Source organism: Rhea americana, unplaced genomic scaffold, assembly GCF_003343005.1.
Source record: "Rhea americana isolate MKP2758 unplaced genomic scaffold, rheAme1 scaffold_58, whole genome shotgun sequence".
In the NCBI taxonomy this organism is placed as follows: domain Eukaryota; kingdom Metazoa; phylum Chordata; class Aves; order Rheiformes; family Rheidae; genus Rhea; species Rhea americana.
In genome coordinates, this window is record NW_028186734.1 from 2,597,889 (window position 1) to 2,614,901 (window position 17,013).

At 34.3% G+C, this 17,013-nt stretch overlaps 1 protein-coding gene across 5 annotated transcripts in view; it reads left to right on the forward strand.

The window, feature by feature from the left end:
• The window catches only part of LPIN2 (lipin 2), a 47,452-nt gene extending 30,541 nt beyond the window's left edge, over positions 1–16,911 (forward strand). For 4 of the 5 annotated variants that reach the window (XM_085319344.1, XM_085319343.1, XM_085319347.1 and 1 more), the window contains exons 6-20: positions 524–647; positions 1,312–1,633; positions 1,886–1,985; positions 3,201–3,388; positions 4,643–4,736; positions 5,099–5,168; positions 5,267–5,356; positions 6,129–6,211; positions 7,353–7,497; positions 8,342–8,490; positions 8,985–9,071; positions 10,967–11,119; positions 11,710–11,824; positions 12,509–12,612; positions 12,931–16,911. In XM_085319344.1, coding sequence (XP_085175470.1) covers positions 524–647; positions 1,312–1,633; positions 1,886–1,985; positions 3,201–3,388; positions 4,643–4,736; positions 5,099–5,168; positions 5,267–5,356; positions 6,129–6,211; positions 7,353–7,497; positions 8,342–8,490; positions 8,985–9,071; positions 10,967–11,119; positions 11,710–11,824; positions 12,509–12,612; positions 12,931–13,075 — 1,969 coding nt within the window. In that variant the 3' untranslated portion in view covers positions 13,076–16,911. The remainder of the gene's footprint in view (positions 1–523; positions 648–1,311; positions 1,634–1,885; positions 1,986–3,200; positions 3,389–4,642; positions 4,737–5,098; positions 5,169–5,266; positions 5,357–6,128; positions 6,212–7,352; positions 7,498–8,341; positions 8,491–8,984; positions 9,072–10,966; positions 11,120–11,709; positions 11,825–12,508; positions 12,613–12,930) is intronic. The other variant, XM_085319345.1, reaches the window with a different exon arrangement.
• The last annotated feature ends 102 nt before the right edge of the window (positions 16,912–17,013 follow it).

Here is a 17,013-nt window from a genome sequence, read left to right on the forward strand (position 1 = left end):
GTCTTGCCTCCTCTAACATACCTTGTTAATGTTGTTTTCCCTTGCCTATAGACTAGGAATTGATGTTGCTTCATACATTTGGAAGTTAGGTTTGCAAGACTTTTTTATTTTTTTTATATATATATATATATATATATATATATATATTTTTTACTGAAGTTTTGGCATAGCAAGCTAAAGTACCTTGTAGTGAGAAAACAAATTTAAAGCTAACTTCTCTCTTAATTTTTGATAGTGGCTAAACTTTTATTGTTTTGCTATTTTTTGTTTTGTTTTTTGTTGTTTTGGGTTTTTTTGGAAAACCAGAAGTGGAGAAATCTTATAGGGTGATCAGTATGTAAGTCTCTCAATGTGATTTTAGTTTTAACCTAATTTCTCACTGTCTGAAAACCCAGCTGGGCATCTTGCCCCGTTGCTGAATAACTGTAGCTCTGTTAAGCCAGAGAAAACTCTACCAACACTAGCTGCACAACGAATGCATTTTAAACACTGTAGCTTTTTTTGTTTGTTTTTGTTCTGTTAGCCCTTTCTCAGAGCCAGTCTGCCCTAAGAGTGATTCAGAACTAGAAGTTAAACCTGCTGAGAGCTTGCTTAGATCTGAATCTCACATGGAGTGGACATGGGGAGGATTCCCAGAATCCACCAAGGTACAGTTATTTATTGCCTGGAGCTCTGAACCGAATTTTTGCTTACCTGAAACTGTGACCTAAAATGTATAGGGAATCTGCTGCTGTTATTCAGAACATTCAACTGAAATAGGAAAGGAGCACCCCCTTGTGGCTGTCTGATAGTAAGCTTTATTGATTTCAAAAGTTAGTCAGCGAAGTTAATCCAGAAAACCTAGCAGTGAAAATCTGTAATTTTTGAAAACTTAGTTAGATACAAAAGAAAACAACTGAAGAAATTAATTCCCTTTACTTCTTCTAAGTAAAGTTGTAGTTCTTTACAGAGAAATAGGAGCCCTGATTGAGTGAACTTATTATCTAATAGGACAACTGATGGCATAAGCCTCTAGTACATACATATTTTTGCTTTTTCTTTCCCTGGTTTGATCAAGTCAAAATTTTTCTAGTCCGATTTCTTTACTGAACTTGTAAATAAGCTAGTATGTAGCTTCTGTTGTAGGAAATGGCTAATTAGATGAGCTGTATTTTATGTTGCTAAAATATGTTAAGTGCTTATCTAGTTTATTCCTGACCACRAGTCCAAGCTTAGTGAAAAAAATTAATATAAGTTTAGATTTAATGTTTAGACTGGAATAAAATAAATGATCTGTGAAATTAAAGGATTGACTAGAGTTTCGTTTTTCAGATAAGCAAGAAAGAAAAACTGGAACATCTCAGAACAGCTACCATTACACCATCAGAGAAGACCCATTTTAGGGTCATCCTCAGCTCTGATGAAGTTGAAGATGATGATGTGGTGAAAGATTCCATCTGTACAGTACTGAAACCTGAGCCAAGAACTCATCCTCTGCTTAAGCAGATGGATGTTAAAGATTCCCTTGCTTCTGCAATCGTAGAACCACAAGATTCATTACCATTAGATGCTGATCATCATTCTCGATTGTTGGTGGATCCATCACCAGAAACAAAGCCACCAGCAAAAATTGACTCCCCTTCGAAAAAGAAAGGTATATAATARAACTGTTCATCTGTTTCTCTGACATGAGCTGCCAAACTTGAAGCAATGCTAGAAAAAGTAGAAATGTGGCTTTTCAATTTTTCATATTAGATGTATTATTAGATGTATTAGATGAAAAAAAATGTAATTAAAATCTGAAATTTATAAATGCTATGAATAAATCTGAATTTTCCACAATTAGATAGCTATTTAATGTGTTTGGATAGGTTCTTCCCAGTAATCTTAATTTTAAAATTCACAGGGGTRCATAAGCGAAGTCATCATCAGGGGCCTGATGATATCTACTTGGATGACCTAAAGGCTTTGGAACCTGAAGTTGCAGCACTCTACTTTCCTAAAAGGTAATTCTAAATTAAGGTTCTATAGATTTAGATTTGTATTGCTGTTGAACTACTTAAATTATTACAGGTATGATTTTATGTGTTCATGAGTCACTATAGATGACTCATCTAGTATTGGACTCCAGGTTTCTGTGCTTTTGTGGAATAATCAGTACTGATCTTGTTGTAGAAAGCTATTTCCAGTTTGACAAGAAATGTACTAAAATACCACATGGAAGTCATTACTGAGAGATTTCTGTCTTTGTAGAACTCATATRCTTTGGAAATAGAGGGAAAAGTCTAAATTATACTGTTGTATAAGCCTTCTTTTTTGCCATATTACTAGCTGTAGATGAGCATGYCTCAGTTTATTTTTCTGCTTGCCCYGTACATCACTTCCAACTTGTTGTTTTTTTAACATTAAAACAGGCAAACAAAAAAGTCCTCAGAATCTTCATTCAAGGCAACCTAGTCTCAGATTTGACTTATTTTTTATTTTTTATGAAATTAAAACATTTTATAATCTGAAAATACTCCCCAGAAGAATAACTGTCTAGGATGATCTTTGTAAAAGTAAAATTTAATAAAAAGGAAGTGTCCAAATTCTATTGGCTTAGTTAGAATTAAAATTGTAAACTTATCAATATATGTAGGATGGATAAGGAACTGATAACAATGGGACAAATTAAATATATATTAAAAAATTTTGTTCTCTTATGAGTTTAATGCTATAAATTGATTGTATTTATTGACTAAAGTAACAAATTTCTTCCTAATTATATTATTCAGGATCAAATAAATAATTGTAATTTTAAATAAAAATACCCTGATCATCTAAAAGATCACTTATCTTTTGCATTGTACTTTTTCCAAATACATTGTGTTCTAAAGACATCAAGCAACGTTGTCTTTCCTTCATTCTTATTGTACAACTTTCTAGTTAAGATTGAAGAGTACGATATTGTTCTGGGATAATATGTAGACAGTCTTTTCTCCATTTAAATCTAGTTATGTTGCAGGCAAGAGATTTCCTAATTTAGCTGAATGTTAGGAGGAGGAGAGCTGGAAACTTTCAGTCTTCCAGTATTACGAAAGGTTTGGGCCTTTTATTGCTTTTTCTTAATCATAYAGTACTTGAAAGAAATCCAGTAGCAAGATGATTTTTTGAGTAATTCATTGTACACTCTGTTCCATAACATGAAATATATTCATGTGATGTGGATCTTTTTTCTTTAGTGATTCCGACCCAGGCTTCAGGCAGTGGACAGAGTCAGATACTCTTTCTGGTTCCCAGTCACCACAATCTGTAGGAAGTGCTGCTGCTGATAGTGGCACAGAGTGCATGTCTGATTCTGCTATGGACTTGCCTGATGTCACGCTGTCGCTCTGTGGAGGTCTCAATGAAAATGGAGAGATTTCTAAAGGTACGTAAGCATAAATGCTAATAAAGCTCAGACAAATGAGGTAACGTAAATACCCTTTGAGTTCCACCATCCATGAAGATGCCAATCCATGAAGATTTGGCTTATAATTATGTTCCTGGTGAGAAAAGAACATTAGGAAACTTTGATTTTTCTGTWTCCACCAGGTAGAATAGAATTGCTTACAGTGTAAAATTCACAAGTATTTGCAAAGCAGACTGATTGTGGAATTTAGCCTCAAATTCATCAAGAGAACTAAAGTCTTCAATTTCATTGTCCTTTTTTGCACTACGTATTATGTATCTGACCAATCACACTTTCTGGCTGCTGTTGCTTCCTTTGCCCTATATAAATTTTTATGAATGATATTTTATCCCATTGCTTAGTAAATTTTCTTCTTTTTATTGTTTTAAGCAATTAAGAGTAAAAAATACCATTGTCTTAGACTGTCTTATCTCCTGCTCTTCTTCTCTCATCCCAAATATTTGTTAACTCATAACTTGCTTACTCAACTCAAGAAGTTGATTCTTCTTTCTTAATACTCCTGTTTATTTTAATATGGAAGTTAACTTGAAGCATCTTTGAAGCAGCTTCTGGGACCACATRATTTTCATGAGCATGTACTGCAGTACTTTTAGTACATTTTTCATCTCCTCTGTAATGCTCAAATGAAATATAAATACTTTCATTAATGAAGGCTAAGAACAGGTCTCTTGGTAACATGTAATATGATTGGACTTGATTTGAAAAAAAAATAAGTTGGTATATCATGCTTGTGTGGGACTTACACTAAATCGTGATTTTCTRCAAATCCTTGTAGTCACTAATCATGAAAATGCTATTAGTAACAAGTGTTTAAAAACAAACAAAAAGAATCCCCAAACTAACAACATCCCCCGCCCCCTAATTGTAGTGTAGTATGTAGAGCCCTTATTTGCCAAAATGATTTTTAAAGAAAACTTACTTAGACAAGCATGGCTGTCTTTATGCAGCTTGAGCACTAAATTGATTCCTACCTCCTCCTAATTCTTTGTCTCATTACTGTAATTGTTGAAGTGAATAGCTGGTATGTGGTGCTCCTTGTTACAGAGAAGGCAATCATGGATAGCAGGTAGACCATATTAGCATATCTTGACTAATGTTGCAATATCAGCAAAAACTCTGAAATGCCAAATGTTTTCCTTGATACAAAACAGTCAGACTTCATGGGGGCGGWTGTTATTATTTTTAATTAATAAAAAAATACTTCTATTGCAGAAAAATTCATGGAACATATTATTACTTATCATGAATTTGCTGAAAATCCAGGACTCATAGACAACCCTAATCTGGTAATAAGGATTTATAACAGGTAAATTCTCTACATAACATAATTATTTTATAGATTTCCTTTAAAATTTCTCTTTTCAAAGAGAATGCATTTTTCAAGTCTTACTGTGATTTGTGGATTTGAGGGATCAGCTCTTTGGTCTTACAGAGAATGATTTTTGAACTGAAGATTTACACTAATTTTAGCTTTGACTGAAGCAAGGTTTTGCAGCAATTAGTACTGATGCTGAATAGTGCATATTAAAATAACTGCTTGCAGTAAACTTTAATATTAGTTGTTGGCATCAAATAGATATGTTTTCAGCAAGAAAGGGCATTTTGCACACTACTTATTTACATCTATTCAAATTTTGTAATATCTTATCAATAATGTGTTTTAAACAGGTATTATAACTGGGCATTGGCTGCTCCTATGATTCTGAGTTTGCAGGTGTTTCAGAAAAGTTTGCCCAAGGTAAATGGACATATGTGTACATTTTACATGTAATAACACATGATTCTGTATTTTCTATACAAATGGAACACACACCTAACTAAATTAAATATTTTCAGGCTACAGTCGAGTCTTGGGTCAAAGAAAAAATGCCAAAGAAGTCTGGAAGGTGGTGGTTCTGGCGCAAGAGAGAAAGCATGATTAAACAGGTAATTGAAAGCTACTTTGATTTTAGTTCACTTGACCATTAAAAGATGGAAAAAAAAATAATAATTTGAGTCTGAAATGCCTTATAATGCTTCTCATATAGCTTTCTGTCACTTCTTGCCGGCTGAAAGTTATTCAGTGTTGTAGTTAGCTACTTCTGTATATTTAAAGTCTCAAATGCCACTCTTCATTCACTAATGTCGCTATGTGCTTCCACAAAATATATTCCATTTAGCTATTGTACAATATTCTTAAAAATCCTTCCTTCTAACTCATAAGTGTTGTCAGACCTACTCTTCAATCACTGAGTATGTTTTAGGAATGTATACAAAAATCGAAGGGTAGGTGCTGTGCAATATGAGAGATGTTACACTGAGATACCCCATTTTAGACTGAACTTAAACTAAAGCTTGAGTATGCAGGTATGAAATTTACTAAATAAACAACCCTGTGTAGAACATTACAGCTAAAATATATAAGGTTAGAGATGTTAGGTTGACAGTCCTCTTTATGTTAGGTTCATCATCTTAAACTAGCCATTCTTAACATCTGGCCTACAGAGTTCTGTTTTCTGGAAAAATGGAAAGCTTTAATGGATCATTTCTTCCTAAGGATGTTTTTATTAAATAATTACCAAATAAACAATTCTGAGCACTTAATATAGTTTATTTACTAAACTAATACCTATTTGCTYATATGTGAACTATGAATTTTCTTGGATCAGCTTAAGATCCTTAAAATGACAATATGTTCTTTATTATCACGTTGTTTTAGATACCGGAGGCAAAGGAGGGGAAATCTGAGACACAAAGAGCAAATGAGCTGCCAGCAACTATAAAAGAGCAAGTTAATAGTAGGTGTGTTCCTGTCTGAAGACTGTCTTGCGAACTGAATACTGTCTTTCTGTGTTTTTTTTTTTTTAATGATCAAATAGGAATTTACTGTGGGAAGAAACATTTTTCTCTGAGCTATTGAAAAGAAAACAGATGTCTTTGGCAAAAAAAATGTGGCAGTAAACAGTGCAGAAACTACAAGTACACAACAATTATTTTCTATATGCTATATCCTATTGTGTTTACTTCTTAATCTTAACCTAACTGACAGAGCAATAAAGACATATATGGTAACCTTTAGCAATGAACCACTACTCTGTAATTCATTAAACATAGTCAGACTGTTTCTGAGCTATTGTTATTCTCTTTTTTTTGTAAAATCCTAATATTGTTTGAATAACTTGAATCATCTGCCRTTTCTTTGTAATGGGAAATGATTGAAACAATAAAATAGCATTAATTACACTGCATGARTTGCCCAAGATTGTAGTTGAAAATTAGAAGTATCTAGCACAAAACTGTCTTAATCTAAGTAATTCACTGTGTGTATTCATATTCTCCCATGATTTTACAAAGACATTTGTGAGTGTTGTCAGTRCCTTAAAGATTTAAGAAATTGAATATATTGTGACTGATTACTTGAGAGAAATTAAATGCTACCTTTAATCATGAAATCTCTAATTAGCAGAGAAGTAAGTCTGTGGTAACCTTGAAAGGTGAGCTACTCCATTAAYTTACCAGCCCACAGTTCAGATTATGTAGTAACTGTGACAGCTTTTTTAAAAAGCAAAGTATTATTGCTTGTTCTGTATCCCTCTTCATCTATAGTATACCTCATTCAGCAACACAGTATTTGCGATCACTTGACGTTATGTCTCTACTAAACCCATCATGTGTGGATACAGCTAGAGTATGCATAGTAATATCTAGAGCTCCACTATAGTAGCATGCATTACAAGTCTTATTTGCTTATTGGCATATGCTAGCTTTATTTGGGCATTCACTAGGTCATGGACTTCATTTATCCGTACCATCTGTACTAGCTAATTTTGAATCCTTTTCACACATAAGCAGAAATTAATCTTGCATAAGAATATATGAATCTTAAACCATTAAACAAGGATTTTTTACAGCTTACAATTATTTTGTTTGATGTTTATATTAGACCTACAGAAGATGATTCTTCTAGTGATGAAACGTCACAGGAATTGAAAGAATCACTGAAAATAGAGTCTGTCCCAGTGGAGCATTCAACCCATGGGAACATTCCGTCTTATAAGAAGTCACTCAGATTATCTTCAGACCAAATAGTAAGTGGCATGCCTTCCTTGTACATAGAATGCTTCATAATACTATTCTTTGTTTAATTCTAAAAGTTGAACTTCTCTTTAAGCTATGCCTAAACATTTCACAAAATCAAAAGTGATTTAGCAGTTTCATTTTTTGGCATTGGAATAAATGAATGGGGTATACTTAAAGCATTCTTATTTTCTGGTGCTAGTGTGGACAGTTGCAGGGAAGCTTTGGGGTTTTTCTGTTTGTTCTTGCTTTTAGGAATCATAATTCTATGTTTGGATAAGAAAAAATCTTGCAAATTTCTATAATTAAACTTCTATATTACRATGATGTCAAAAAGTGACATTGCAGCCTTCAGTAATTTGGATAATGTACATTTGAATTGCTGTGCCGCTTATTCATTTCAGTCCAACCTGCAAATTTGTTCTGTGATAACCTGAATACATTATCTCCTTCATAAAGGAAGAATTTTGAGAAACCACCCACCAAGCAGAAAATACTATTGCATGCTTGGTTTGTGTCCACACAGACCAGATGGAACTCCTGCTTTGCTAATACTCTGTCTGATTTAATAGTAAGAATTAAAATAGCAGAGTTAAGCATTTTTTATTACTACATTACTAGTTGGTGTTGCTTTAAGCAAACATAGCAGTTAGGGAAAAATATATGTACTCAGACTATGAAACAGATCTTACTACCAAAGCTGTGCTAGTGTTAAACCATGGTTAACTTTTTGACCAATTAATCAAGGTAGATGAGGAAGAACATTTGAGCCATTTTCTGTAGCTYTTGTGTGATTGCAAAAATTCTATAGTGAAGGCAATTTAAATTTTTAATKATTTTGATTTATTCTAAAAGGCAAAGTTGAAGCTCAGAGATGGCCCTAATGATGTTGTATTTAGTATTACAACTCAGTATCAAGGGACTTGTCGATGTGCAGGAACAATATATCTCTGGAACTGGAATGACAAAATCATCATATCAGACATTGATGGAACGATAACCAAGCAAGTATCACTGTTTTTTTCCTGTTCTTTTTATTTGATATTTATCTTGCTYTATTAATATTATTCTGCTTTTCGAAAGAAAGTAAAGAAGCTTGATTTAARAAAAATATTAAAGAATGTTTATTAAAAGTTCTGAAAAACACTTGCCGCTTTGATTTCAATTTGTACTTGTATTTACAACAAACTAGAAAGAGCATTTTAGATGTATGGTAAACATTAACGTCTTTCATTATTTTTTTAAAACACTCTTTCATTTTTTGCCTTTTGGTGAGACTTCTAGGTTTAGCAGCTATAGGTTAACTTGGAAACTGACTTCTGCTATACAGCCCTGCTAATTGCTCAGTTTGAACTAGTTACTAATTGTCTATTGAAACACTTGGGACCTTGTGCAATAATATTTCTGTAAATATTCATTGTAAATTGTATGTTCATTAGTAATTGTCTTTGACAAAACTTGTATGCTTCATTTCAGCTGTCTCTGATTTTGTTTTTAGATCTGATGCTTTAGGGCAGATCCTCCCACAGCTTGGCAAGGACTGGACTCATCAGGGCATTGCAAAACTCTATCATTCTATAAATGAGTAGGTATCTAACCTATGAAGCAGTTAGGGGTTTTAGAAATTTGGGAATTAATGGGTGGGTAATTGGATTGTTGTTAATAATTATTCAGTGTATTAAGTCCATCAGTTTAAATGATGGAAAGTAAGCTACTACCTTCACAAAGCCAAGTCATTTCCACAAAGGTATGCTTTTACGAAAATGGAAGCTACCACTTTTAATAGTCCCCTTCTCAAACATTTGATTCTGCACCGAGTTCTTAAAAATTATGTGTGATATTGTTGTAATTGCAAAAGAGAACTGTAATAAAAACTTTTGAAACAGCCATGGATATGTTTATTTYCAACAATTCAGGTTGATCATAACATGATYGTGCCTTTTATGGTACGATCTATATTCAGACTTAAATTGTGTCCTCCCAGTACATAAATGTTTTGTGTTTTGGAGTGTTTGCTACCAAACTCAAGCAAACACTTTTGAGGARATGATACCATGTTCTGAAACACGTCTAATTAACAACTTGCCACTGCAGCAAAGGCTGGCTGCAACTTCCTATTACTTTGTGCCAGTTCTGGCATGATAGGATGATACAATTCAGTGCAATTGTACAAAAGTAACCCACCAAAATAGCAGTTTCCTCTTTCCCAGTCTGGCTTAGTCAATTGAACATGCTCACATTGTAATCTGTTAAGTAAAGAATAAGCTGAGGTGGGCCATGTAGATTAGAAAAGCGGAGGAAGGAGATAAAAAAAAAAAAAAAAAAAAAAAAAAAAAAAAAAAAAAAAAAAAAAAAAAAAAAAAAAAAAAAAAAAAAAAGGACAAAAAGGACTTCCCCATTTCAGCAGTGGTGAACAGTGTGTTTGGTTTAAAAGTTTTAGGAATCATAGACTTATAAATATTCTGTTCATCTAAGAGGTATCTAGCCTTATAACATTAATGCATTGATAATTTAATACAGAAAATGTACATTTTTTTTTCCTCACTCTTTAGATTTAGTCCTTTGCTTAGCAAATTTTTTTTTGAAAATGTATTGATGCCAGAAATGGTAGTTGTTGCTGAGGATGACAAGCTGTTCAACTGTTTAAATAGTTGGTGATCCACTAGAAAAATGAAATTGTATTTTTGATTTTAGAAGCCTTTTTTTCCTGAAAAATACTTGGGGTCTTGGAATCTTTTGCTGACTTCAGCTCTGATACAGAGCGCCCAGTTCTGGTCTGTGGACCTTTGYAGTCAACAGGAGATAATCTGAACTTTGTTCTGTATTCGGTCCATAAAAGTTTGGATATTATTAGAATTATTTGCCACGTTGAATTTGGTCTTTGAAAAATGCAATAAACTTTWTAACCTTTTCCGTATATGTAAACTGTATACAATGCTGTATAACAAATAAACCTACAAAGTCTGCCGAGTATTTTTAGGGACTTGATGAGTGGTCGTTGTTTTGCTTCCTTCAGTATGAAGTCTGCAAATTCTGGCAGTAACCAAAAATCATCAATCAGGACAGGAGGTCTGGCATCCAATGTTATGTGTCATGAATATAATTTAAATTTGGGCTGGAAGAAGCTGGATAAAACCAATGCGGCATTTCTTTAAAAGCAAAAAAAAAAAGATAAATGCCTGCTTTTCTGCTTTTCAAGTCATTTAGAATCACCCATTTTGCACAATCTGGTCCATCAAACTATGTAATCTTAGTGCTATCATCCTCCTTCCTGCTTATTGTTTCTCAAACTTCATTCCAACTTGTGTATTTAAACTATTATATGCCTTTCCGATTGGGAACTGTTGTCTTTTTCTGTATGTTTGTGCAGCTTACCACAATGAGTCATTATATAAATGGGTGCATCTGGACATTGCTAGAACAGMATATTTTTCTTGGCAAAGAGTAGGAATATGAACTGAGTTGAAAATTCTTTTCTAGGAACGGCTACAAGTTTCTGTATTGCTCTGCTCGTGCCATTGGAATGGCGGATATGACCAGAGGGTACCTACACTGGGTGAATGACAAAGGAACAATTCTCCCTAGGGGCCCACTCATGTTATCCCCCAGCAGTTTGTTTTCTGCCTTTCATAGGTAAGCATGTGGGATTTCTTATTTCCAAGATAGGGATGGAACAAAAAAAATTAGTTTAAAAATTTTTTGAAATGCTGATTTAAACTTTATACCTGTAACCAAACARTTCTGCACTGGGCTAGATTTGCTACTGAGACTTGATATCTATCTGGGAGTCATTTATAAGCTATTGTTTCTTTTGGATTTTAGTAAAACAAAAACTAACCATGATGTGACATCAGCTTCCATAAATAATCCTTCTGCAGGCTTTTGGCTGAGGTGTAGTTGTAGCAAGTTTATGTGTATTTCATTCAGTCTTCTACTTTTGATTCAGATGGTCGTCTACAATAAAGCAGTTCACGAACTACATTTATGAACTTGGAATATAGTTAGCCAATTTATTCACCTTTTTTTTTATTTTTTTTTACTATGGATGTTGGAAATCAGAAAACATTTCACGGCCCTTGTATAATCCTTGGAAAGCTATTTGCGAACGTCTATATGTCTAGCAACAGGAAACAATGAAAATACAAACAACAGATAAACAGGGGAAGGAGGATGCCCTGTATCAAATTGTGATTTAGAATGTGACTGTTCAAATTTTATTTTAGGGAAGTAATAGAAAAGAAGCCTGAAAAGTTCAAAATCGAATGTTTGAATGATATCAAGAATTTGTTTGCTCCCAGTAAACAACCTTTCTATGCTGCTTTTGGAAACAGGCCCAATGTAAGTCTGTTCCTTTCTAACTGAAGGGTTAAAATGCATGAAATACTTGGGAAGCAAAAGAAATAGGATTTTCTTTTATTATCTCTTTAAATTTGAATACAGAAAAGGGAAATTGGTGCTATGGGTTTGATCATGAAAACTTACATGCAGATATCCTAAGTAAAAGCTAATGCAACTGCTTATGTGAGAAAGATTACAAAGTTGTATTAATATTTTCAAGATTTAATTCAATATGTGACACCTTTCCGTCTTCTTTTTCAGCCTTTTTGACAACGTTATAACCTGAGGTTATTTAATTCAGTGTTCCTGAATCATTCAGTTCCTGTAGTTTCTTTGCAGCTCAGTGCTATTATAATTGAGCTAGTGAGAGGGGATATTCCTAAGAAGAGTAATGTCACAGGGAATAGTATTGTGTGGTATAGATTTGGTGATGTTTGTGGTACTACACTTTGGAACAAGACTCCAGGGATTTGATTGGGGGGGGGAGTAGAGAAGGAGAGAAGAGAAGGAAGGGATTGGGGAAGGAATGTTCGTTTTTAAGGGATAGTTTTGCTGTATGCTTTTTGAATCAGCTTTGATATCAATTTTCTTATTCCTTCAAGAAATTGTTATACTATGTTCAATAAGGAAATGTCAAAGCACACTGATGATTTCCTTCTGCTCTTTCGTTCGTGCTTTTTGCAGGATGTGTATGCCTACATGCAAGTGGGAGTTCCAGACTGTAGAATATTTACTGTGAACCCAAAGGGTGAACTGATCCAGGAACAGACTAAGGGAAACAAATCCTCGTAAGATCATTTTTACTATTTTGGTTAGAAAAAGTATTTAGGAGTGAGATTAGAAAATAATTGTGACTGTTATGATTCCTTACAATCTGCATTATAGCATTTGAATACTTTATTTGCCAGAGACTTTCAGCTTCAGATACTTAACTGTAGCTTTTCAAAAAGAAAAGTAAACTGGCAAAATGAAATTGAAAATTGCTTTTGCAGTAGCACTATCTTATTGACTATAGACCTCTGGACAAGACTTCTAAAGCTTTTCTTGGCTACAGTTGAGCAGTGGCTAGACTGTGGAATAATGGTCTTTCTTCTTTTCTAATATAGGTATTTCAGACTAAGTGAGCTTGTGGAACATGTGTTCCCATTGCTTAATAAAGAACAGAGTTCAGCCTTTCCGTGCCCAGAATTCAGCTCCTTCTGCTACTGGAGAGAGCCTCTTCCTGACCTGAACATGGAAGATCTAGTCTGAAAAGCACTCCTCACTTAGGAATGGAATTTCATATTCAGTTACTCAACTTTAGTTTAAATGTGAAGAACTTCCTTAATGAAGATGCTAATTTATAAACTGGTACCATAAGTCTTACTAAAGAAATCACTTTAACTGTGTCGGTTGGAGACAAAGAAAATGCAAAGCTACTGTCTAATTTTTGTTATGTATTTTGTGTGTGGTTTTTTTAATCCTGCAGTGCTCATCTTTGCTTAACTGTTCTGAGGCACTTGAGATTGGCCTGCCAATAATGATAATGGCACTCAAGTGTTTCATGACAATTAATTGCTGAGGTAAACTATGACTTTGCATTTTCATCAATACAGACCTTACTGTAAGCATAGACTTTTGTATTAGTCTTAATAGTATATTTTTTAAAAGAAGCCAAAAAGGGTATAGAAACTGCCAAATACGATGTCAGACCTGTTAATAAAAACCACGGTCTAACGTTCAGATAGATAATTAGGCCATTTTACAAAGGAGCCAGAACCTAAGAACAGCGCGCTCTTTCTTAAATAAAATACAGAACGTGTGTAAACATTAACAGCCTGATAGACTCTGAAGACATAAATTTCTTCTTTAAATGTAAATATGCCTTTTTCACATGTACAAGACTGTGCTTGTAGAGTTCATGCTCGGATGAACTCTGCTTACTTTTTTTAAACGTGCAGTGCTTAGACCACTTTCTGAGCTTGTTAAAAATGAAAGTTGTCTTCAGATACTCGTACGGCTTTTGTTGTTTCCAGGCTGTGTTGTTTTGTGTTAAATTTTGATTAAGAGAAATCTTGAAGAGTTCTTTAAGAGTTGGGGAGCTGGCATTTTTATTTCACTTTTCAGCACGGAGATGCATATATGTGTGTATGCTGTGTAGGCCAGTAAAGAGTATGTATAGATTATATTCAGGGAATTGTAATACTAAAAAAATGATGTATTTAATTTTTTAATTATCTACTGCAGGTCTTTCCAGAATACTGTATTACAGGTTTTCAGTAGCTGGAAAGAAGTGCAGCACAATAGTGAGATTCTAGATATGAGAATGGTTTAAATGCCACAGAGCAGAATAAAACTTTTTTTTTTTTCTTTAAGTAATTCATAGGCGTCATTCTGGTCATGCCTTGGGTTCAGATCAGAGCCTGTAAACAAACTGCATTCCAAGTCTAGTATTTATCAGCTGTAAAAGCAGCAAGTATTTCTCTCTCCAAAAATACTTGAAGGCAAAAGTAGTTGTGCTTTTTAAGCTGAGTTAGTGCATTTAACCTTCTTAGGACAAATCTATGATGAGAATATGTGTTTCCAGCCTTGAGGGTTTAAGGATTATGGTCCCTTAAATCTCTCAGTCCTGGGCTTCCTGTGGCCCACAGCTTTCCTTGTCACTCCTTAACCAAGTTCCTGAGGCCGTTCATTTGGGGCAAGGCCCAAAATTTCCAGCGGGCTGCAGGGGGAGCTCTCACCCCTACACAGCTTCCAGTGGTTGCACAATTCTGTGCCAAGAAGCATGAGCGATGCTGAGAAGGCAATTATACTGTGGCCCACTGCAGTGCCTGGCAGCAGGGCTTCTCTTGGTCAGAAACAGGGCTTGGGGATTTCCTTCTGTCCCAGCCTGCTTGTGCTGAGTAGAGGAAAGGAGGAGCTCATGATCTCCTTTTTCCACTACCTACAAAACAGTATGTTTAAAGGATTTCCCCTACCGAAAGGAATATTTTCTTTATAAGGCCAAATAGTCTTTCTGTAGGGTTCTGATGTACCCTCACCCAGCCCTAGTCAATTGGTGAGCTACTTGGGAGACAACGTTTGGATCATTATATAAATTAATTTACTTTTTTAATTTTTCTGTTTTAAAGCCATCGTGCATTGCTCTGCCCACAAAATATTAAGTAAGGAGTGGAGGCAAGGGGAATCAACCTAGAGTCTCTTTCAAAGCAGGAGTGAGAGACTGGGAAAGGAAATGTGGCTGTTACTGTGTGCCGTGTATGTAAGTGAATTGAAAGGCATCCTCATTCTTGTACTGTGAGAACTGTACTTTTTGTGACTGTTTACCAAACTGTTGGCTGTGTCGCCAACCTACTCAGTGTTTCAGTGGATTTCACAGGATTCAACTCAAGGCATATTTTGCCCTACTGCACAGTTTTTTTGCACTGGCTTACAAATGTCATTCCATGGATTCTTTTTCCTTTTTTTCTTACCTTTTGTTCCATAGATACTCTTTTTAGAAGAAACTGAAATTTTCATGATCACTAAGAGCTTTGAAAACCAATGGTATTTGGGATTTTAAGTGGCTTAAATACTTTTAAAAAAATCCAATATAATAAAATATTATTTAACAAGATTAAAGATTCTATCTAAAGATTCAGTTTTACGTGAAGGGAGTGAAGCTGCCTCTCTGAAAACAGTCCTTTGTGGATGTCAAAATTTTCTTTATGTTTAATTGATTCTTGATGGCCTTGGTATTAGGCAGGTTTTCTAAAAATAAAAGCTCTTCACGAAAGATATAAATTATCTGAGATATCATTCCAAATTGAACAAATTATTACCAAATTTTGGTTGTATCTTTCTTGATTTTTTTTTAACTTGGTTAATTTTTTTCTTCACTTGAATTCTGTTTATCCTTTCAGATTGTCATAGATAAGCTGTAGATTTTACAGTGGRGACTTGGGTAAATGAACAGTGTGAAAGCTAATAACACATGTATCTCCAAATGCCAATAATTTAAGCTGATATGAATTACAGGGTTGTGTGATTGTAGAGAGCTCCTTATTCTGCTAACCTATTATTTGCATTATAGGAATCTCCACAAAGCCGCTTAGTTAAAAAAAAAWTTCCACTCTCTGTAACAGCTGTAACTCTGATATTTAGTTTTTGATAAAATGTAAAAGTGTTTTTGAGTATTTCTGATACATGTATGGTGGACTTATTTGCCTTTTTTAATTTGGAAACATCTTTTATTTAAAGCTTTGTTCAGATTGTTTAACCTTTTTTTTAGGGACAGAATTTGGGGGGCACTGTTCCTGTCATTGCATACTTACTTAATTCGGATTTCTGGGCACTTTATTGACTCTAGAAAAGACATCTCATTACTATAAAACCACAGGCTTGTGCTGCAATATTAATATGAAGTGGGATAGATAAAAATATGCATTAGCTTGTTGTTACCTTAGTTGAGAGAGGTGACCTGAAACTAATGTTTGAAAACAAGTTGTGCTATATTTATTTAGAATTAGCACAAGCTAAATCATTCTTTCTATGAAAGAAGAACTTCTAAGTGCATTTGTCTGTGAGCACATGCACATCCCTGTTAAGACTGTGTTGTTGAAGATGCAGATCCTCTTAGCATTGGAACCGTGTCAAAAATTGAGTATGACGTGTATCTAGGGATAGAAAAGGAACATTGCAATTCAAGTCTCTAGTTACTTAGACATTGTCCATTTCTGTAATGATTTAAGGATGAGTAATTTAAGCACTTGTATGCAAATGATAAACATTTCTGGATATTTCTTTTCTTTTTTACTCTGCCGTGTTTATACTTGTACTTCAAAAAAGGTTGGGCTTTCATCCATAACAGTATACAGTTACGCGTGCAATCTTGGCTCATGTATCTTCAGCTTCCTGTGAGCAGAAYGCTCCCTTTAAAACTTTTTTTCAACTGGAACTTCTGAAGCAAATTCTGAATCAGCTTATGGTAAAGCCGAAAGAGATGAAAAGAGATCTCATGTTAATATTTCATACAAGTCTTGTAGAAAATGCTCTCAGATGAATGAGTAGTTTAAATGACTGTAGTGCAAATTCATAATGAGAACAACAAAAATACATAGTGAAGTTGAGATGCCTTTAAAGTGTCACTTTTACTAAAGAAGTCTTTGTTTCCAGAGTTAAATCCTGCTGGATAGTGGGTTTTCTTTCTTTCTTTTTATTTTTCTTTCTTT